Raw genomic sequence first — 23,451 nt, forward strand, 5'->3', positions numbered from 1 at the left:
TATAAATTGCAGTCACATCCTCCATGCAAGGAGAGGATGATAATTGCGGACAGCCAATAAATTACTGTTGCCTCCACATCAATTATAAGCATCACGTCTGGCAATGAGGAAAATGAGATCTTGTGACAAATTTCATGAGGCTCGGCTGCCCGGCAGCCTTTCTTAACATGCTACAGATAGCAATCCCTTATCTAGCCTCTGTAATGGGGAGCTACGGATAGAGAGATGGAGCTGCAGCCATTTAATTAAAAAGCTGGGGGTAGGGTGTGGAGAGGTGTAATTCATTGAAAAAGGCACAGGAAGGAGACAAAGCCTTTGTCTCAATACATATTTTGCTCAATATTGTCACTCATCAGAGGCCAAGCTTATATGTGACAGATTGTGGAGCCTTTTTTCACCTCCTTTGTGTACATCTTTCCTCTATTTTTCATGTTTCTCCACATTTTCTACCCTTGTTTTTTATATTTCCCAGGAGTCCACTGCACAGTTTCTCCGCTGGGACACCTCCAAGGTTTTTTTTTTCTTTTTACGAATGAATGCTGTGGACAGACAGCGGCACTGAATGAAATGGCCCCTGCACCTAATTGTATTCCCACCTGGGGAGGGTAGGCAAGGGCGGAGGCTTCAAGAGCACAGCAATGAGGATTTATGGCAGATGAGGAGACGGGAAAATAAAACACCAAAAGGGATGGCTCTTAAATCTCATTTCCAGCGCAATATTCATTGTGGTTGCAATTGGGTACGTTGATAGAGCGCTGAAAAAAACGACTGCTGTGTTCAAATTATGGCTGTACTCTCTACTAACATTTAACATCATTAGAAAATCATTAGAAAACCATCATAAAAACCCAGGATTATGACCAGAGCATTAAACACAATGATTATTCAGTGTGTTCCTTCTCTGCTTTGCCTTCTAAATGTGATTTGCTGTGCTGTGGCACATATACGAAAGAACCAAAGATATTTTCCATAATTACTGGAACATTTGGAAAACATTGGCTTGCATATACTTATATAGAATTATGCATTTGTCTGCACAAATAATTTTTTTTTATGACATTATGTATGTGAACTCGTGATTGCGTTTCCAATGTAGTTTCCATTAGAATTAGAATTAGAATATTGTAATAAACGTATCTGATGGCACACATAAAATGAAACTCTCTTGCTCCATGTTGTACTTATCAGTGCTATCATCACACTGTAGTAGGCTGTGTTAAAGCAAGTGTTTTAACAACGTGACAGAACATGATGTTATACGTTAGCTCATGTGATTCTTAGTAGTCTAACAACAAGTGCACTTTGAGGGTTGGTGAAGTTACAACTGTAGTATGTACTGTTTATATACAGGTAAGCCATGCCAAGTCAATTAGTCAATTTGATTTTTATTTGGTAAATTAATATTCTTTTAGCTGCAAAATATTTTCATTCAAAAATATTCATCCAATAGAGGCATATCCAATGTTCCAAACTTATAGTTGATTTGTTGCTGCTAAGGTTACCAGGATTCAATAATATTATGCAAAAGATTGCTTTAAAAGGTACTGTCTGACATGTTTGGGTAGTTCAATGGAAGGCGATAGATACATAGCATTCGGACAGAGTATATCCCACCCTTGCGCAACACCCACAAGCAGGAAGCGGTGACGTGAGCTCCACTGAGACTGAGTGTGTATGCAAATTCGAACGTGTACCTGTGCACGAGCCGTGAGTGAGTGACAACCATTAACGCCAGTCAAAATTTTTGGGTTGAATGACAAATCTTATTCAGTTTAACACATTAAATATAGAATTTTTTTGTAGAATCTGTTCTCTGAAACCACTGACGGTAACATACACTGTGGTAGTGGTGATGGTGATGTATTTTTTGCGGTAAAAACAAGACTAATGTGGAGCCAAGGAGGGATAGTACCTTTAATAATTATTTATAACTATTTGGAGGCATTTTTTTAAATTAGCAAAAAAAGTTCATTTTCTTCCATTAAAATCACAATAGTTTTGATATACATTCATCAAACACATATAAATGTATTCCAGGTGTACGTTTTTGTGTGGTTAAGTCTAAAAAACAATGTATTTAAAATATTTAATCAAAGTAAGTTAACAGATATAGTTACGGTAATTTTTGCTGTATTTTTGCTGTGTTTTTAAGCTACACCCACTACATTTAGAGAGAAAAACATTAGTATAAACTGTACCGGCCTATAATCCACATATGTCCACATCATAAAATGGCATATTGTGGCGCGCATGAGTCTGTTCAGACCAGGCAGCTCTTTATTTGACGGGAGCCAATCTTGAGCTTTAAGAAAACTCACAACGAGCTTATCAACCCACAAAATCGGAAATAGCATGAGATCAAAAAAACACTAAAATCATCACGCAGGAACTTAACACTCAAAATGTAGGTAAGAAATATACAATACAAGTACCAATACGAGTTTAGAATTTAAAAATTATTTTTTCCAGACATGCCAAAGGGTGGCTTTGGTGGACAGAGGCAGCTATATTAATCACTGTAATAAAAGTTGCATGGTTCTCTCTTAAATGTTGATTTCTGCTTACATGAAAGGTGTAGTTACAACAGCTGACAAGACCATCACCATTCATCACACGGCTGTATAGGTTTTGCTTACATTGTCTCTCCACAGCTCATAAATGCTAAGTGCGATTTAAAGTAGTGCTACAAATTATCAATGAATGCTTATCTGCTTTTTGAAAGAGCAAATACGTCTATACGTTCTCTTCTAGACTCTGATGCATGCCTCTACTTAAAGAGGAGCGAGCGCCAATAGTGTCAGAGTTGAGTCTTCACTTTTTGGGATTTCTCGGCAGCCCCATTATCAGGAGCAGCCATCAGCACAAAGATAAAAGATCCTAATGGAGCTGGCCCTCGTGGAGATGAAAGGTGCAGAGATGGCACACAGTTATGAATCTCTAATGCAGCCCATGTTTGGATGCTAATGACTGACACAATAGGAGGCGGCCAACGCAGGTCTTCTCTTCCTTGTCATTAGTAGTAAGTAAGTAGTAAGGTAGCAACCTCTTGTCCTTTAAACCGCCCATACAGTATATGATCTTTGCTAACTTCCTCCACAGTTACTGATAAACAATGTACATTTCATAAATAATTAATATAAGTTAAGGCAAGATTGATGTTATAATCTCCAATGTAAATATATAGCTCTTCAATGTCGGCGAAACCTGTAAACAAGTCTTTTTCATCCGGGTTTTACAGAGTATGTACGAGCAAATCGTTGTGGGGCTTTTCAGAGTAATTGAAGTGACACTTATGAGAGCCAATGTTCTTTTGAATGCGTTACTTGGCAGATATTCAGCTTTTGTCCCTTCAAGTTTGCCAGCGAGAAATTACGCCCATTGAATGACAGGCAGAGGTGGAAATATACACGGTGAGAAAGAGCAAGTCTTCTCCCCCAGTTCTTTTCACAGAACCTAATGGATTGTGAGCACTTAATGCATTAATCAATCAATATCTCTCACTGTACATCAACAGCACGACCAAGTTATGAATGACCTTTCTAACAAAAAAAGGACACTTTAATGCAGAGAAAATTACTCCTGGGTTAGTGACTTGGGCCCGGGTTTTGTCACGCGTGATTACACCTTCACAAGGCGGAGTGCCATTAACAAAGCACTAACTGGACTCATGCAGCTCACCATCATCTGCTTACAGAAGGTGCAGCGAGACTGTAACCTTGGTGGGGGCCTTACTCAATCACCCGAAACACAGCTTCATTTTTGCCATGGAACACCAATATCATAAAATTTACAGGAAAATTAAAGATCAACGAATCAATTATTTGTTAATCTAATGTTTACTTTACATTAGGAATCAGGAATAGAAACAATATAAAATTGGCCTAGAATTTTAATTATATAGTACTATCACGATCATGCATGTTGATGACACAATCTTGCCATATCCAAAATACCAAAATGTAGCATTGTAGCTAGCGTGGCAAATTTCCCCACTGAGGGACGAATAAAGGCATATCTTAATCTTAATCTTAAAAGTATGTGGCTCCTTTATTCATTCATTCATTTTCCTCACGAGGGTCGCGGGGGGTGCTATCCCAGCTGTCTTCGGGTGAGAGGCGGGGTACACCCTGGACTGGTCGCCAGCCAATCACAGGGCACATATAGACAAACAACCATTCACACTCATTCATACCTATGGACAATTTGGAGTCGCCAATTAACCTAGCATGTTTTTGGAATGTGGGAGGAAACCGGAGTACCCGGAGAAAACCCACGCATGCACGGGGAGAACATGCAAACTCCACACAGAGATGGCAGAGGGTGGAATGGAACCCTGGTCCTCCTAGCTGTGAGGTCTGCGCGCTAACCACTCGACCGCCGAATTTATCTCGTGGTTGCAGCTGAGTAATACACTCCATTTTGCTTCAAACACAATAAATAAATTCCACACATTTACAACGATGTTCTGTTGGTACAATTTAATAATCAAGGCACCATCATATTTGGAGGGCCCGTAACTTTAACTTATTAAATGCAATTTAAAATCCAATTTTTAAAGACACTTGTGGTGTAATCAATTGTAATAATTTCACAGTGAATAGTTGTTTTCCTGCAAAACAGCATGAACAAAGGCAAATTGTTTAAGGTGTTGCCTAAATGTAGGGTTCCGAGTTAGTGTTTACTGGGTTTGTAATTGCCAAGTTAAGTAAAATGCTATAAGCTATTTTTATTGATCGTCAAGTAGGCACACATTGTCTTGGATTTCTCATTATTTTTGTTTTTGTTTGTTTAAGGTCCTGAGAGGAACTAAATGTGGGTGTTAAACTGAAAAATATAAGTAAATCCCGTTTGAAGATCATCGATATAAAGGGCAGCCCAAGCCTGAGGATGGTGATGGTGAGTAAGGAGGGGACAGACAAGTGTGAGGTGATTGTGATGTGGGGGCATGTTTCTTAGCCACTTCTTCAGTCCTCGTGGAGCGTGGAAGTGAAGCAAGGAGACAGAGTGGAACGGACATGAGCTGACTGCAGAGAGGCAAAGAAAAGAAGTGCAAAAACTAATTCTATTGTGGCTATTGCAAAGATTGCCATTGCCATTTTGTGACCCCCTTCCTCCCCCAATTAGATTCTTTTGCACAGTTTTACATGACAAAAAACTAGCCCTAATTCGGACTACCGGCCCCTGTGCCACCTTAAATCTCTCTTCAGAACATCAGGCCTGTGGCCTGACGATGACATGTGACATGGACGCCAACACATTGCTCTGTTCACCAATGTAGGCCTCACACATCAACATGTGCACCATCTCACTTTCCCAAGTGCTTGAAATATTTAACATATACATGCCAGGCTCTCATTTCCAGTATACCTGAACACATCAGGGACGTTTTCATGACAGAAAAAACATAACATGCAAATAGCCATGCTCAAAATGTAGCAGACATGACCAAAAAAAAAAGAGACCTTTGCTCAATATTATTGCATCGAGGCTACATGAAAATCTGAAAATGATATTTTTATTAGGTTTACACAATCCATAGAGATATTTACTAAGTCCCCTGCATCACTTCCTCTGCAGCTCATAGTAATAAATATACATAAGGCATGTTTCAGATCATCCTGAAGTAATTAGAGGGAGAAAAAAAAACATGTTCCATAATATTAATATGTAACCGCTAAGCATTTTACCCTTGGAAACACCCCGCTCAGTACATCAATGAGTATTTGCTTGATTTTATTTTTTACAAGTTGAATAACATCAGCATGCTCATTTCATCGCAAAAAATCATTACATTGCAACAATGTCCACAAAGTGAGACTGGCAATCCCCAGTGGGAAATATTTTTATATAGCATCTCTCGCTCTAACTCACACGGAGGGACAGAGATTGCAAGCCCTTCCCTCTCAACAGTGCACTGCAGCTGAACTGAATCGATGAGCTCTCCTGTTTGCTTACTGAGCAAGTAGCATGAAAATTGACCTTTGCTGGCTTTCTAAACAGTGGATTATTCATCTTAATGCCTAGAATTTGTTTTTTTTTAAACTTGTTTCAAACATATCTACATTTCCCTCTGTTAATAAACTGATAAATTGGTTTTAAAGGACATGACAGAATAGGAATATATTTGCGATCCCAGATTGAAAGGATAATCAGCTAACAGGGTATTTAGATAACTTGCACTTCGGTAGCCTTTTGCTTATTATGTACACAAACTTTTTGTGCTTATGCTGCAAGTAAAGTGCAGTTTATCCTGTTCTCAGTTTCCCGAGTGTGTTAATGTTGAACACATGCACATTTGTGTCTTGTAACAAACTCATTGACCACAACATTAGTTACACCTGCACAATTCAATGAGATCCAATGCAAGTGTGAGTTGGATCACTAATTTAGCCTTACAAACTCCTGGTGAAAATGTTCATGCAAACAAAAATGTAAACAACAAACAGTCCCAAATCCCCCTGAAATAAAAATGTTAAAAATTCCAAAAAGGACGCAGTAATGAGTAATCAAGTCAAGAATCGGTTTGGGAATGCTTGATACTAGTGTTTCCAGGACGCTAGTGAGAATGCTGCTTCTTGAACTTATGTCTATTATTGCAAACTTCAGACTCCAGACTGGACTTAGGTCAAGGGAACCCGCAGGACGGTGCAAAAATAGTGAAAACACAAAAATACCTCCTTGAAAAAAATCAGACCTCACAATCGATCTACATTATTTTCTCTCCCGTCGTATCACTGCGATTGTGTATGAGTTCCACAGAGACTTCGACAAGACTGCTGCAACACGAGACTCTTGGGTCACATCCGTACATGTAAACACTGTGGAACACATACATGACAATGGACGTGCAGTGTGATGTCCGATTTTTCAATATGTATGCGTATTGTTTTGAGAAGCCAAACTCTGTACTTAAGTGACCCCACTAACTATAGTATGTTCCTCATCGCCGAAATCCAACCAGAACTCAGCTCATGGGACGAAGTGTTGATGCAAAACACGACTAATGGGGATGTCACACAACTTAATGTCCAAAAATATGTATGATAGGGGTCCATGGATGGCAAAACAAATGCGCCGATTTTGATACCGATCATCCATTAGTGAGATCGGCCAATATCAACACCCATCACATGGATTAACCGTACATTTTTCCATTTATTTATGATGAGTGCTTTTGGCCAGGACTGCTGATAGACAATTCTAAAGGATTTTGGCAATGAATTGGGAATTATTAAAAAAATAACTTTTGATCTTTATTTGTGTGAAACTATTTCTGTACTATTTGACACAAACCTGAATTTAATTTGGTGCGTGTTTTGGAGTAATACGAATACATGGAAAATAAAATAAACTGTTTAATAATGTCCGGCGGGTGTTCCTGTAGCCACTATTACCAGTACATACAAGTGAGAGAGATATAATGTATCCAACCCTTCACATGTACTTGGGAAGGGCTACAAACTTAATTTTTAGTCTTTAGTCTTTATAAATTTCAAATTTATGCAGAATAAACATTAACAATATTGCCCCGTTATCACTGGGCATCTGGTTTATTCCCTCAAAATCCCGACAATAGTCTGCGGCCATCGCACAAGACACAGTAGAAGTGTTTTTTAGTTACGACATAGTCATTGGTCTGTAATATTGAAGATTACAGTCCCCAGACAGGCCAACACAAATGTCACCTTTGGCAGAATAGTGCTTAGTACGCCATGGATGATAGATGGTTGATAGATACTGTACCTACACAGGTAGGCAGAATTAGCAAGGGGCATAAAGGTTGGACAGTTAGAATATATTCCATTATCTGTAGAGTCACCTTAAATGCCATTCTCCACCATTGCTGACCTGACGTACAACACAGCTTTCCTCCCACTCCTTTTTGTGATTTTTTAGTCAAACTCAACCATTTCTCTTCATGCACCCTCCTCCTCTTCCCTCCTCAGGTGCTGTGCTGGCGGCTATGGCGTGAATCAATGACTGGTGCTCACGCCCACAGGTATAGAGAGGTTCACTACTAAATTATTCCTGCACCTCTCCCATTGCAGCTTTTGAGGACTGGAGAGGACTCATTTTGCTAATGTGAGACAAGGACACATGTGTGTGTGTGTTTTAAGTGTGTGCGAATCCACCATGTTGGAGGTTATGTTGTTTGGCTGTAGGGATGTTTTACACTTGTACGTGCTGCTCAGGCTCATGTGTCAGGGTGGATAATGAATCACAACGTCTGTGCTTTCACATAAGTCTTTGTTTCATCTGGCTTCATTCTACTGGGGCCTTGGAAGTGTGAGGGCAACATGCTGCTGCAGAGGGCATCCTTCACTCTCTGGTTTTGTTTGGCTGTCAGCGAGGCTAGTCGTCTCCTCTGGGTGCAAGGGTGAGCTCATCCATAGTACAGATCGCGCCCTTTGATCCAACACATCTCTTGGGGAGCACAAACAGCCTTATTAAAAATGCTTAAATAAAACTTTCCTGGATTTAACTCGATAGTTCCCAAACTTGAGATAGACTTCTTCTCTTATGGTGCCTATGGCCAAATTGAGAGACCCAATTTTGACTGCATGCACGACTGTTCACTCAATACCCAAGCGATGTTAGCACTCCGAAGCAAAACAAGTTTAGTCCACAAAATAACGATGGTTGCCTTTTTTAGACTCACTCCGTCCATCATTACAAGTAGTAAGTACGCGACAGACATGGCTGCTTCTATAATTCAAACCATCACCACCATCACATCTTGGTCACCTAACCTCCTCCCTCTTCCACTATCCCTGTCTGTACCACTGACTTCCATCCTGCACTCCTGAGTGACAGCCCCTATGGGGGTTGCGGTCAGTCTGTGTGAGTGGCGTGTGGGCCAGCAGGACTCCTTGCATTACCTCCTTCCCCTCCTGATCCTACAGTCCAGCAGCTCTCAACATTGCCCACCACCACCTCTGGGCCTGAAAATAGAACTCATTAACACGTAAGAAGAAATGAGACGACTCCTGATGGACTGTCTATCTTTTGGATCGGCTTTCAATGAGAATGTCTGGTAATGACGAGGCAGGGAAACCAATATTATAATGTGCTGCCAGGCTCCTCTGAAAATGGGCTCGATGACAGGCGAGTCCCCCGCAACCTCACAATTTGACACCATGCTCATACTGTTGCTGTTGGTATGCCAGTGTAAGGGGTTTACTAGTATGCAGCAGAAATGGTGTAAAACTACACAAAATACACATGCTGAAGTTTAATTCCATGTCAGGACAAGTACAATTCCACATAAAAGCCTGTATATAGTATCTGGATTAGTCGGAATATGTGCAAGTTACCTCACAAACTCATTGATACACTTGTGCACGGCCTAATTGGCATCTTTTCAGGCGCTAATGAAACATAACTTTTAAACTAAGGCAACCACCAGTGTGGATGAACAGCCGCGGTTTTATGAGAATATTTTTTCTTTCTCATTAAAAGAGGAGTCATCCACATTTCAAGCAGCCAATACAACACAAGGATATTTTATTCAGTGCCTTTCTGGTTACTTTCTGGTTAATTTGCTATTACAGAATATGATTCAGCCCAAAGCAGTTGGTATTAGGAAGAGAAGACTTGTATTAGGTGGCACAGAAGGGTCATGCAAACACTGACAGATAAGTATTTAAAGCCATCATTTTAGCTTTTTAATAAACATCTGGTCTTTGTAATATTTTCAAAATGAAAAGTAAAAAAGGTATTTATGAATTTCCTGGCACGTTCCGTGGACAGCAAACAATTTCCTAGGCTGCCTAGATGCCCTTCGGACAAGGATTAAAGGCAGGCGGCTGACGGAGGTCTGACTGAGCTGCAGGCCCCTCTGGGGCCCCGACTCATCCCGGCCCGCACAGTCTCCATCCTTATATCCACTCTGCATCACCAGGGCAATTCCCCGCCTTTATTAAAAGCACATTGCGCCGCTGTCTGACGATACAACTTACATTCAGATTGGCCATAATGTGGCAAGGAGAAGGGGTCTGGTGCTTAGGGCCCTACAATATCCTGTTTCTGAAAAGGTTTGCTTTGCACTTTAACAGGCATGAATTAAGGAGGACATTCCAGAAATGGCTACCGTCTGTTTCACTCTCATCTCTGGGGGGAAAAAGGTTAGCTATGAACCCTTGCACGCCATCAGAGCGTGGCTTGGCTGCACTCTCTGAAATTTCCCTTTGTGGGACTCATAAAGGCATATCTTATCTTATCTTATCTGACATTACCTGGCTGATGCAGCTGTAGGTATCTACTGGACAATAACAGGGTAGGCTGGCATGTTGTATGAGGGAACGGCACAAAAGGATGCATAGACAATAATTTGTTAACACAGCCTGCGTGTTGCTCCTGAAAGCATGTGGCCAGCTCGTGACTTCCCTGCATTTGCTTGATTAGTGCATTTATTCCACGTCACTGCCTGTTTTGTAGCTTTTTGAATGTCTCAAGAATTATGCATAAGACAAAGGGCGGAGAGAAGAGAAATGCGCCTGTTGTCGGGACAGTCCTCTCTATTAGGTGTGTGACCCTGGAAGTGCACCCCTTTTAGTGAAACAAGTAATGGATCTCATTTTGGATACCACTATTATGCAGTCATTTGTATGCATCCTTTCGTCTCATTTTCATTTAATAATGCACATGGCTCCACTACCCGGTTTCTCAAGCTGGTCATTAAAAGTAACACTGATCTAAACAGGAGGTTTAGGCTCCACTTACAGGCTGTGCTGCTGTGCTGCATGAAACAACTGCAGGGTCACAGTCTTATCAGCCCTCTCCAAGCCAGTCTTTGCCCTTGAAGACCCCAGGCCTCTGTGTCTGCACACTTTGCTAACAATGACTTTTGGCTTTTCCAGGCAGCCCAGCTCCACCCATCTCCCTCCACGGCCTCCTCGGCGCACAGAGGCAGGGATTTCCTCCTGCGCTGAGAGCCAAGCCGTCACAGCCCAGAGATCAAGAGCCTGCCATCTGTGACTGTGGCGGATTTACAGCAGAAGCTAATCCACTGTCAGCCACGTTTGTTCTCCGGCTACGCTTCCTCAACACACACACACACGAAGACACACACATACTGTATCTGTATTACCACTATAAATATATTATGCTTCATTAAATGTTTTAACAGCAAAATATATATTGCACTAGTACATCCATCAGTGCATTATTTAATGGAAATGTTCTAAGCTTAAAAAGTTGATTAAAATGTAAAAAAAAAAAAAAAGGAACCTCATTGTGTCAATGAGTTGTATGCTCTGGTGAACTTAACAGACCAGGGTCATGGTATACGTCACACTATGTCTCCCCCACACGACTTCCTTTTCTTTACAAAAAGGCAACACATTTTAATACATGCATAAATACTCAATGGACACTTCATTAGGCATAGCCACACAATTTAGAGCAATGTGTACTGCTGCAAACTGCAACCACGATAATAAATATATTGTAAAATGAATATATAACATATATATAATATATAGTATAATGAATACTCTGACAGTGTTTAGTAAAAGTTGAGTGCTAACATATTAGTAGAGCAGCTCTGGTATTGTACCTCTTTGGATTGTGCAGGTGTGCCGTATGTTGTGTCTAGTGAGTGTTTAAACATACCTCGACAAGGAAACATTGTCACTGCAAGGGTTTCATGTTTCTCAGCATTTCCTTTGTGCATTGCTTACCATCTAAATGTCTTATGTGTATAAATCAGTATTTGCACAACTCAAGAAAGGAGGCCCCTTGTATCCCGGGTGTGCCTAATTAAATGGACGCTAAGTGTATTTCTGTTAATGGTCTATTCTGCTGTAGCGTGTTGCGCTGGTTGCAGTCAAAACTGGCTTTTTGTCAAGCATCTCTGCACAAAGGGCAGCTGTGTGGCTTGGGCTCCCACTGAGGCCTGCTTTGTTTCGCCCCTAGATAAAGGGTTAAAGAAGACAAATGGAGGCGGGGCCACCCAGCCACTTGCCTCAGCAGCACATTGTCAGTATGAGTAAGAGTTAAAACAATGTAGGCCTTTATTCTTGTGTAAGTTTAATTGGAAAGAAGCTCATTTCTGCTGTATTTGCTCTCCTCAGACATCCAGCTCGGGGGGGGGGGGGATATGTGGCACCAAATCCCACGAGTCTGTATTTCCTGCACCCTCATTGGGAGCATTAATATGCAAAGTGAATGGATATAAAACACACAAGGTCTACACACGGGCTCATCTCATTCATTCCATTACTCATGGAAATGTCATAGCAAGGTATCAGCTGACTATGTAAAGAAATTATTCTTAGTTCTACTCAGCGACACTATTGTGTAGTGTGTCTTTAATGTTTTTTGGGGAGGGGGAAGCAAGCAGCGACTCGTCATGGAATCACAAAACAGCAGCAGGCCAGGGAATTACCGTCTAGGTGACCCACAAATCCAGGGGCAACTTTGTTTTAACAAGCCAGGCAATGTTTCACCACTTTAGCAACTATGCTTCAACCACAAAAGAGAGCCATGTGTCGCAGGAGTACTAATGGAGAGGAAATTAAATATTACACTAAGAGGGAATAAAAGGTTTGGCCCTGTGATGAAACTTGCCTAGGTGGAATGAAAATTTACAGGAACATACATGTACATTTAAACCATTTCTGTTTTCACTTCAGTTCGAGGCTTACAATTTGCTGCAGTCGTTTTTGCTTTTGCAACTATTGCCACATTAATCCTGAGCAAACAGAACACAAATGTAGTTTTGCTGCTTTTTTTCGGTTTACTTTGTGGTCACAAAAGTCAGTTTATTCAGACTACTAATAAGCGTGGAGCCAGAGACATGAGTTTTTCATCAGAAGTACAGACCACTGCAGAGGTTATTTACTGGAGGAGGCCTTACTTTGGGTGGGTTGTACCATCAGAACACAATTAAAAACACTCAAAACCGACAAGGCACACTAAAATCACTTTGGCTTGCAAGGCAAATGGCCCAGTGGGAAGGTCATGTACAATACAGCCGTTGTAGCTACTTGACTATTTTATACCAACTTTAATGGCTACATTGCAGCATTCAAAGCATTTCTGAGATGTTTTCCATCAGCTACCCATGTGTGGATAGTCATCACTATGTTGGGGACAAAAATAGTATGTAACCCACCAATTACAGTAATCCCTCGGCTATTTGCTCAATCCATTGCTATTAGAAACCTGGTACTTTGGCAGTACTGCTTGTTGTCATCCCTCAGTTAATGTATTCTAATCTTAAATCAAGTGAACTTCCCAAACGTACAATTTATTATTAACAAATTGAATATTTTCATAGTTAGGGGCATACTATAAAACCTGTTTATGACCATCTAAATACTGTTTGTAACATTATTAGAACCCTCTGGAGATGAACCAACACCCCTATAGTGACCTACCACTCATATGACCCCCTGAAGTAGACATAAAACTGAAAATAAGCAATGTAAGACACAAGACTGTTATTTAAATGTGTTCCAGTGCTGTGTGTTCTGGTGCTAGGGGAGCTCAGTGTGTGGCAGACAGGAAGTGACGTCTGGTGTTCAGTGTTGACTTTTAGTTTGACGTGGGTCAAAGACGAATGCTTAGATTTGGGATTTTTATTAGGAATTATTATGTCTGTTGTAGCTAGGAGACCCGAGATTAATCCCACCCTCGGCCATCTCTGTGTGGAGTTTGCATGTTCTCCGGGTACTCCGGTTTCCTCCCACATTCCAAAAACATGCTAGGTTAATTGGCCACTCCAAATTGTCCATAGGTATGAATGTGAGTGTGAATGGTTGTTTGTCTATATGTGCCCTGTGATTGGCTGGCGACCAGTCCAGGGTGTACCCCGGCTGGGATAGGCTCCAGCAACCGCCGCAACCCTCATGAGGATAAGCGGTAGAAAATGAATGAATGAATGAATGCATGTGTCTCTTGTGAGGTAATTCAAAACTGCAATAAAAGTCTATTGATAAAGCCGGCGTCAAGTGTGGTGATTGTGTGTCTCACCGAACATTACGGTAACATTACTGGCACCTATTGACTAGTGTAGAACACTGCAGAGCCCTATTAAAAGGGGATTTAATCCCTCACATAGGTTAAAAAATGGGCATCAATCACATCAAACACAGAATAATAAGAAAGGAAAGATAAGATATGCACACCCGTAAGAAAAAAAATAATCATATAAGTGCAAACTGCGCCTCCACCCCATCGTAACAAGAGAGAGAAAGTAAATTCCCAACCCTTTTAACCCAAATAGCCTTTCCTCCTGCCTTTGCATGTTGGCTTGTCCACTGTACTGTAGTCATTAACATATTTGGAGTGCAGTGAGCAGAAAGCTTAATTGTCCCTAATTGCTCCGCTAAATATGTTCTCTAATGATTTGCTTCAGATCTGTGGCTGCCTTTTGCGCAATTTCCCGGCCGCTGGCTTCATTATCCCTGCCTCCATGGAACAAAGCGTCTTCACAGGCTGGCATTTTTTTCCCTCTCCATAACAGAGACAGTGAGTATGTGTGCGAGGGACATAATGGTTCCCTCTTGCCGGGACCCACAATAGGACCCCTTTGTGGGGGCACCCAAGTTAAAGTGATTAGAAAACCAAATCTCGGCTAAGAAAGTGTGTTAATTGACCACAGCTTGCTCATCCTAATCAGTCCATAATAAACGAGCAGTCAGGGCACTTTGTTTTAGTCTTGCAAATGTGTTGTGTCTATTGTACTGATGGTCTTGTTGCAGCTCCTTTTTGTTGTTACAGTCCATCCTTCACTAAATATGCTTAAGAAAGTGTCTTAAATAGATGCTAACAACAGCTCTACAGTTGGAATTTTCATGGACTTCTTCACGTCAAGTGTTTTAACCTTTAGATTATTGAGATAAGGGAAATGTGTTTTGTATTCTTGCTCAAAGTAGGACAAAAGTGTTGGGATATTTCTTGTTGTCAATGAACAACTCCATTGGTTTAACCTCCTTAGTTCCTGAATATTTCTGAACATTTTAGACAAACCTAAACAGTTTGGAGAAGTTATTTTGCTGCTCCAATGTCAAACAAAGACATATTTTTGATGAGTTTGTTGTAAAGGAACTTGAGAACCCTGAACTCAACTCCATCTTTGGGATGAACTTCAACAGACATTGAGAGAGAGCAGGTCCTCTCTCAGGTCCTACAGCAATGACTTTTGACAACACAGATGCACAACACCTCCCACAGAGACACGAAAGCATCTTGTCGAAAGTCTTCCCATGAGCTGTTATATCGACAAGTCTACATTTTCAGTTAACCCAAAACTTTTGTCCATCGAGTGTATGTAAGAAGATGCTATATGAGAAGAATTCTGACCTGTATCTGACGAGGGGCATTTGCGGATAGTGAAGATGGAGCTGAGGTCTTCGTCGTCCTCCGGCAGGCCCTTCTGTAAGCGCTGCAGCTTCCTGAGGCTTTCGCTGCGCTGGTGCTTCATGGAACGCACATGCTGGATCAGGTTGAGCTTGGCCTTGGTGGAGTAGTTGCACAGCACGCAGTGGTAGTAGCAGGCATCACCCTCCACTGCGTTTTCGTGCTGCTGCAGGTGCTGTGGGAGGGAATGGAGAAAAGAGCAAGAGAGAGATAAAGCACGAGGCAAGGAGGAGGACAGAGAGCGAAAGCGGTTCTTGAGGATGGCACTTTTGCTCACACAGTTGCCAAATGAACAAATCAATTCCCAATCACAGTCCTGTTGTTTAACATCCAGACCTCTTCCACTTCAGGACAACTGTTTAGACTGCGCACTTTGTCTGCATTGAGTGTCTGTATCAGTGCGCTAACAGGACAGGAGAGGCCTTGGGAGGGGCACACAAATCTCACCGGGGGATAGGAATGGCATCAACCACTCTTCTGAGGCTGTGAGGCTCGACAGTGGAGCAGACGGAAAGGAGCATTGATTCCCTTCACTCAACACAAGCCTCCCGCCTCTGAAAAGGAAACTCCAAACATCTGCCTGTTTCACGCATGGGATACTAAATATTGATCAAGGCGAGTTAAATCCCAGCTTTATCATAGAGTGAGGCACGCTGGCCCGGAAAGGCAGGAGGGTGACCGGAACATTCCGCAACAGGACAACGACCATCAGAGGACAGTAAATCAGTCTCTGTATTGACCTGTCAACCCTTGTCACTTCCTCCGTGGGTTAACAGCGGGCCCCATGCATGCTTTTAACCGGCGGTGTCAAACTTTGTCCTCAAATGACGCCATACCTCCACAAAGTCTTGTCACATCACAGCACCAAGTCTAATTACCTCCCGCATGGCTCAATCAATGATGCAAGTCTGCGCCTCGTGTGAGCAAGATGCTTATTGACCATTATCTTAAAGTATCACAGTGACTGCTTCGTCTCATCCCGTGTGTACGGCCACTTGTTTCACATGTGTCATGTGACACCCCAACATCTCACTCTGGAACCCAGCTGGGGGATTTGATGTGGCTGCAATCAATGTCAATCAGCACACCGTTTCCTGTTAATTCTCCAATAATTTTTTCACTTCCGTTTATTCAGGGTTGTTTTAACACGCACACCTGCAAAATAGCTATATGAAAAATACATCTTCATTTTCAAATATAATAATGCTGACTTCAGATTAACCATTTTTCACTTGTGAGAAGTGATTTATATATTTAGCCAAAATAGGGGGGGGGCATAATAATAGACAGTATGATGCAATTCTAAACTACAACCACAACAATAAACCTAGTGTTATAACGTGTTATCTTTGTTCATTCATTTATTATTTTATACTGCTTATCCTCACGAGGGTCGCTGGGGGTGCTGGAGCCTATCCCAGCTGTCTTTGGGTGAGAAGCGGGGTACACACTGGACTGGTCACCAGCCAATCACAGAGCACATATAGACAAACAACCATTCACACTCACATTCATACCTATGGACAATTTGGAGTCACCAATTAATCTAGCATGTTTTTGGAATGTGGGAGGGAACCGGAGTACCCGGAGAAAACCCACACATGCACGGCGAGAACATGCAAACTCTACACAGAGGAAGTGACGTGGAATCAAACTCGGGTCTCCTAGCTGTGTGGCCTGCACACTAACCACTTGACCACCGTGCAGACAGTTATTCTTGGAGCCCCTTAAACGCTGCATGTGTACCTGACTGCGCATGTACAACCCAGTAACTTGACCAAGGCATTAAACAAACATGTTGTCTCATTAATTCTGCGAAGTCTCAGCCTCCGTAAGAAAACACATCACTCTACCATCCTAATAGGCTAGAAGAGAAGAAGATACTGATCATCACGTCCTGCCACACAATAGCAATTGAATCATTCCATTCAAATCAAATGCTTACAAACTGAAAAGGTGGAAAAAAAAACATATTAATAAAGTTAAACCTCCCTGAGAAGCTTGTGTCGCAATCCCCTACTATTTGTTTCGTTCTGGTAATATTCTAAAATTGCTGCAGGGATTTCCAGACTATTGTATTCCGTTCTCTTTTGTTTCATATTTGTCTGTTTAACACCTAAAATATGTATTAACGCACTGCTTCCAGGAAAAAGGAAAGCTCTTTTTGTCAACCGCCTTTTTTTTTTTTTTTAGCCCCACAGTGCAGTGTAATAGACTTATTAGGTGATTGTAAAAGTGTCTCTGTCTCTGCGTGCCCTCTTTTCTCTCCTCATTCTAAGTTATCCATGATGTCATAAAGAGGTGTTGCTGGATATTATGAGGAACTCCCTGTCCTCCCCCTGCTGCTTTACCTTCATCCACAAATATTGCATTGGAAGTGAGGTAGACAAACCTGAAAGACAGATTTGGTTATAGATAACACCAAATCCATCATGCGAACTGCTTTTAGGCCAAACAGATGTCTTATATTAAAACAAATTTTTGCTGCAAATGACTCACAGCTCCAAAAATCTACATAGAGTCAAGTTGAAAAAAAATGACAGCACCTGACTAGAACTTCAAAGCCAGTCTCAGGAGGTAGAGGGAAAAAAAATCCTGGGAGTTTTATAGTTTCCCATAAAAAAGCCCAGGGTTTATATAGGAGTAAACCTGAGACTGCCTGCTCCAGCATCAGCCATAATTCACCCCGAGTCTGACTGGTCAGGTCCATGGCCTTAGCAGAGCTAAATGTGGCCTGCTCCAGCGCCTGTAGCTCTGTCTACGACATCAAACACTTATACCTGCAAAGCGGCACTTGCACCACCTCTGCTCCGGCCATGACCCCGGCTAGCCGGGGGCAGGTTGGAGTCAGGGAAGATGATCAACGAGATGGGCCTTGCAACCTCGCTATTTTAGTATCCACCAAGGCAAAATGACAGAAGTGGAAGAAAAGATCAAACTCCCCAAAAATGATTTGCCTTTGGAAAATGTGCAAATATAGTTTGGACACAGTAAACCAAATCCCCTGACACCAACCCCTACCCCCAGGTCTCATTCACATGTGCGCACTCACATAATGCACAAGACAGACAGAGCCTGTGTCTGTTTCCTATGAATCTGCAATGAAGCCCCTAGTTGATAAATCACCTCCAACTGGAGTGCAGGAATTTGCCAGCTTAATGAAAAAGTCATGTTAGGCTGGAAGGAGTTGTTCTGCGTGGCTCTGCGCTTTCTAATCGCTCTGTGAAGGCCCCGACAGAGGGCGTGCTGTGGAGCACTGCTGCTTGCTAGGTCAGTGAGGGTTTGCCTGTCTCAAATGTGCTAATTCATTCAATTTTTTTTTATTGTTAGTATGAGTATTTAGTATTAGTATTAAATACTAAAGTGTGGCATCATTATTTTTGCTAACTGGACAACATAATACATAGAAATGTCATAGTATGCTCTCCATCTTGCAGAAGTCGGGATTTGCATGAGCCGGAAGGTGCTTGTCACTGCCGTCCCTCCATATAGAAGAAAAGTCTCCATTTTCTGAGCAGCAAGTCAAGCAAGATACATTTTGCACTGCTGAATTAATTAATGAATTTGACTGCCAAGATGGAGGATTATATACTCAAACTCACAAAAAAGCGATCAGACTTTTCCTAAAGATGGTTGCATGTATTTTATATACAAATAAAAAAGTATGCTCAAAATCAAAAGTGGGTTAGATCAACATGCTAGAATATTTCCTCATTTCTCGTTTTCATGAACTGCTCCAGTTTATACTCGAGTGGCTATTCTAGGTTGAAAAAGGCTATGATGGTTTGTCAAAGTTCCCTTGCAATAGAGCGCCTTCCCTCTTTCTGTGGAGGCTGAGGCTGAGTTTATCTATGCTTTTTACAGGTAAAGAGGTAGTGGGGCGGTGTGGGCACCACCCCATCCTCTCTCTAACATCTCCACAGTGCACCTTGCCCTTTGAGTGGGCACCACATGCCTGTATCAGTTTCACCACCCACCTGGAGTACCGCATAGATCTGCATTTCTATCCACTTAAACATGCAAGTAAAAGTGCACCTTTAACACAAAACAGTGCGGTTGCTGAGCGAGTTCGACTCACACAAGATGGAGGTGGGTATTACTGGAAGGGTGGATGGGAGACGGAGAGACGGTAATTCCAGAGAATGGCTCCCGATGGAGCTTTATAATACAGCATGCGCACACAACAAACACACATAAAAGTATAGACAAAATGAGCATCAATATATACACATTCACACGCACATACAGACTTGTGCGCGTGTACAAAACCACATGCCATTAAGTTCATACTCTAATTTCTACCATTAAATTTGGCAGTGCTGTTAATACAAAATTAATGCATTAAAACAGATGACTATCTGTGAGCTAAATAGCTATCAATTGTAGGGGAGCTGCCAAATGTCCTCTACTAGAGAGCCAGACAGGCTCTGCTTTGCTATTTCTATGCAATTCTCCCCCGACCTCTCTCCATTGAATGGCAGCTGGACACAAACACAAGTTAAAGAACTGACACATGCAGTAAAGCAACAACATTTCTTCATTCTCATTCTGCCTAGTGATGGTAGCGGTTTACACGTGGATAAATGTTTTCACAGATAAAATCTGCCTGTTGGGCTTTAAAAAAAATGCTGTGGTTTAAGACTGACTCTTGGAATGCAAAAGTCTATAGATATAAGTGTAGTTTCCTGCTCTATTCGAAAAAAAAAAACATTATATGTAAAAATATGACTGCATTGCACCCAGCTATTGCATTTGTATACTCAATGTGACTCGCTTCCCACAGGTCTGCACTCCGGGATTCCCCTGGAATGAAAGCAGGTTATTTAGCGAAGCAAAGCAGAGCTTGGCCTGGGAGCCCGGGTCTGCCAGCAGCACGAACAACAGCTCTCAACCACAGATGCCCTACTGGGTGCCAAGTATGGTGGCTGCTTTGAATTAGGCCCAGCAAGCTGCAACATGCCTCAAAGACAGCTTATGGCGGTAAAAAGAGCGTGTACTCCAGGGCTGAAATGGCTCCGTAAAGCCTAATGTATCTGGTTCCCACTTGTGTCCTTTCTCTTCTGTATCATGGTCTATTTTTCATAAAAGTGATTCCTCTCCTTCGTTATACATCATGACTAATGAATAAAACAAGCTCCGTATTTATCTTTGGGAAGTGGGAAACAAAATAGACCACTGGACATTGAGGTAAAAATTGATGCCTTTACCACAGAGTGATAAAACAAAGTATAGGAGGGCAGGGGGGTGTAAATACACAGCATCTACTCGTGCCCCACACCCACCACTCGTACTTACTTTAACATTAAATAAAGCAATAATTATTGAATTCTGTTTGAATGAGTAAGATGCTACAAAGTAAACAATGGGAACATAATTGCGGAAGGAAGGCAATCAATGCAGGCAGTCATTTGGGTCATGCTGATTGTTTAAATTGTTGTGTGTGTGTGTGTGTGTGTGTGTATTTGTGTAGAGGTTGCATATCTAAGGTGAATTAAGACAAGTGTATATGTGCTGTGACAAGTAGCTGAGTAATACACTCGTCCATATTCACACACAAAACAAGAGTTGGGTAATCCCTCTTTCAATAATGACCATGGGTTCTAAACAATGGCTCTCAATCACATGATCAATGTGTCCACATAATTCATGTGCAAGTCAGTGTCTTTGAGAGAGGCCAGGAGGGGGATAAGCATGCACGCCGTGTTGAGATCGATGCCCCTGTGTGGTGATAACGAGCCTAAGCCTATGCCCACAGGAGCCCCTCGCCGCCATCCAGGGTCTCGCTCATTAGGAACATTTGGATAAGCATGGCCATACATACATAATGTGCACTTGTAATCGGATCCAGATAAACACATTTCCCCACTTCTTAATGAGCTGGGCCTTGCTTTTGTAACACACCCGCACTGACACCACAACAGACAGGAAATGATGTCAATCCCCATATAAAGTGAAAAGAGAAAGCAAATTATCAGCAAGCTCTTGGCCTTCTCTGAAGGTAGCTAATTAACAGCTTAACCTCCTGATGCTTTATGAAATCCATGCTGGGAGGAGCCTGACAAAATTGTAGTACAATGAGTCTGCCTGCAGGGGGCAAGGGCAAGGTGGAGACAGCGGGGGCACCCAAATAACAATTGTAGACAACAAACTGTTGGAAAAGTAACATCTGGAATGTGAATGGGATAAATTAGGACCTGCTTGAAACAACGTCACAACTTTCTTCCATTACTGTAAAATTAGTGGAATAATTACCGATAAATAATACTGACACAGAGAGGGGCTTTCCTAAAAACAAAATACATTGTGGGCACTGTGAGCAAGACACTTCATTGAAAACCTACTCACACTATGATTGCTGAAATTATGAATCTTCACAACAAGACGACTGCACCCATAAGCCATTAATATTATTACACTTGACACCACACCCTTTCTTCTGGCTATGAAGTTGGGCCAGCAAACACAATTTCAATATGAATGACATTTAGTGTGGCTCGCGGGACACCAGTGCGGCGCTTCCTGTTTTTGAGAATGTTTGTAATGATAATGACCTAGATCATGCTTGCCTGTAGGCACATAAAGCCGTGAGTCAAACGTAGTAGTTAAGTCCATCTGTGAATTGTATGTGATTTAAATGCAATGCGTCAAGAACTAAACACATCTCTTCAGACCAGCTAATGAAGGTGTGTTTAGCTCTGCTAACGGTGTCTTTTGTTTGATGTGTCTGTTACATTTAAATGAAAAATATACAGTGCAAATTGAGGAGATGGTGAGTTTGGGAATGAAGGGGTGTTGGATTAAATCACAGGAAAAAAAAACAAAACAAAAAAAAAACACTTGAAATGACTAATGCATACAATAGGAATTAAATGCAGAGCAGCAACATGACCCAAACACAATTAGTCAAGGAGAACAAACATCTCATGGACGTGAATGCAGATTCACTGCTACAAGTTGCTGGGCCAGTCAGCAAATATAAATGAAAAGTATTTGTTTAAGATGGAGGTGAGCAAGTACGGCATGTGCACTTCCGATATTTGACTGGTTAGCATGACCCGAAAAGCCCCCCGGGGGAAACAAGGAGCCATGATTACAAATTGGCCCATGTTCTTTGCTTTGTAGCCAGCTTGTATTCATTGAGCTCCTGTTCCATGTTTTTGCCAACACAACAGTAGAAAGGAGACACAGAATACCGCCTCCTCGGGCTCATATTATCTTGCTTTCACCCTTCGTGTCCTTGGTTTGGTAGTGTAAATATTTCATTAAGACTTAATTGGTTGTTGCTTCAGGTTACGCAATAAGGTTGTGTAACACTGTATGTTTTCTAACTATCCTGTATCTCATTTTATGTAAAATTTATAGCAAAACGTTAAGAAGAGACGGAGTGCAAGTTGGATACACACAATCTTATTAAAAACAGTGATTATGCACTCAGATAGTGTCAATATTGAACTCTCGTCTCATGCAGCTATCTTTATTAGAAGCATTGCCATGACAAAAGCAACACGGCCTTTGAGAGGTGCCTCTTCTTAAAATGACAATTAATGAGTGGGGTTGAGTGGAGGTGAAAGCACAGAGTGGGTCTATATGTGGGCTTATTTGCATGGAGTATGAAGTGCTGGGTGAGAGTAAAAACGGCAGCTGAGGGTTCTTCACACAATTCGTACACCAAACACCCACCAGCTCCACCGGTCAGCACTTCTCTACTGGGAAAACACAAAGCTGCAACTTAGATGAGTGGAGACCTCACAGTGCACTTGGTTGCTAAAGTCTATAAATTGAAAAGAAAAAGTGGGAATACATTTCTGAATGTTTTTCCTGTTACGAAAACCAATTCTACAAACAGGAAAACAAAATCACAGTTGATTATGTTTAAGGTACAAATGTATGACCTTCGACCAGCACAATGTATCCAACTAGACATCCTCCAGTTGTTCATGATGCTGTACATTTTGGCAGATGATGTGGTCTTGTTGGCTTAATCGGGCCGTTAGCTTCACCTCTCACTGAATTGGTCCGCAGCCGACTGTGAAGCAGATGGAAACATGTCCAAGTTCAAGCCCAGGATGTAGTCCCATCTCTAGG

The 23,451-nt window shown here is 41.8% G+C and overlaps 1 protein-coding gene across 11 annotated transcripts in view; it reads right to left on the reverse strand.

Annotated features, from left to right (window-relative positions):
- Positions 1–23,451, reverse strand: part of zfhx3b (zinc finger homeobox 3b) — a 331,901-nt gene that overhangs the window by 40,722 nt on the left and 267,728 nt on the right. For all 11 annotated transcript variants that reach the window (XM_058089529.1, XM_058089531.1, XM_058089533.1 and 8 more), the window contains one exon: positions 15,310–15,541. In XM_058089529.1, the coding sequence (XP_057945512.1) occupies positions 15,310–15,541 (232 nt within the window). The remainder of the gene's footprint in view (positions 1–15,309; positions 15,542–23,451) is intronic.

The sequence above is a fragment of the Doryrhamphus excisus genome, chromosome 12 (genome assembly GCF_030265055.1).
Source record: "Doryrhamphus excisus isolate RoL2022-K1 chromosome 12, RoL_Dexc_1.0, whole genome shotgun sequence".
Classification (NCBI taxonomy): domain Eukaryota; kingdom Metazoa; phylum Chordata; class Actinopteri; order Syngnathiformes; family Syngnathidae; genus Doryrhamphus; species Doryrhamphus excisus.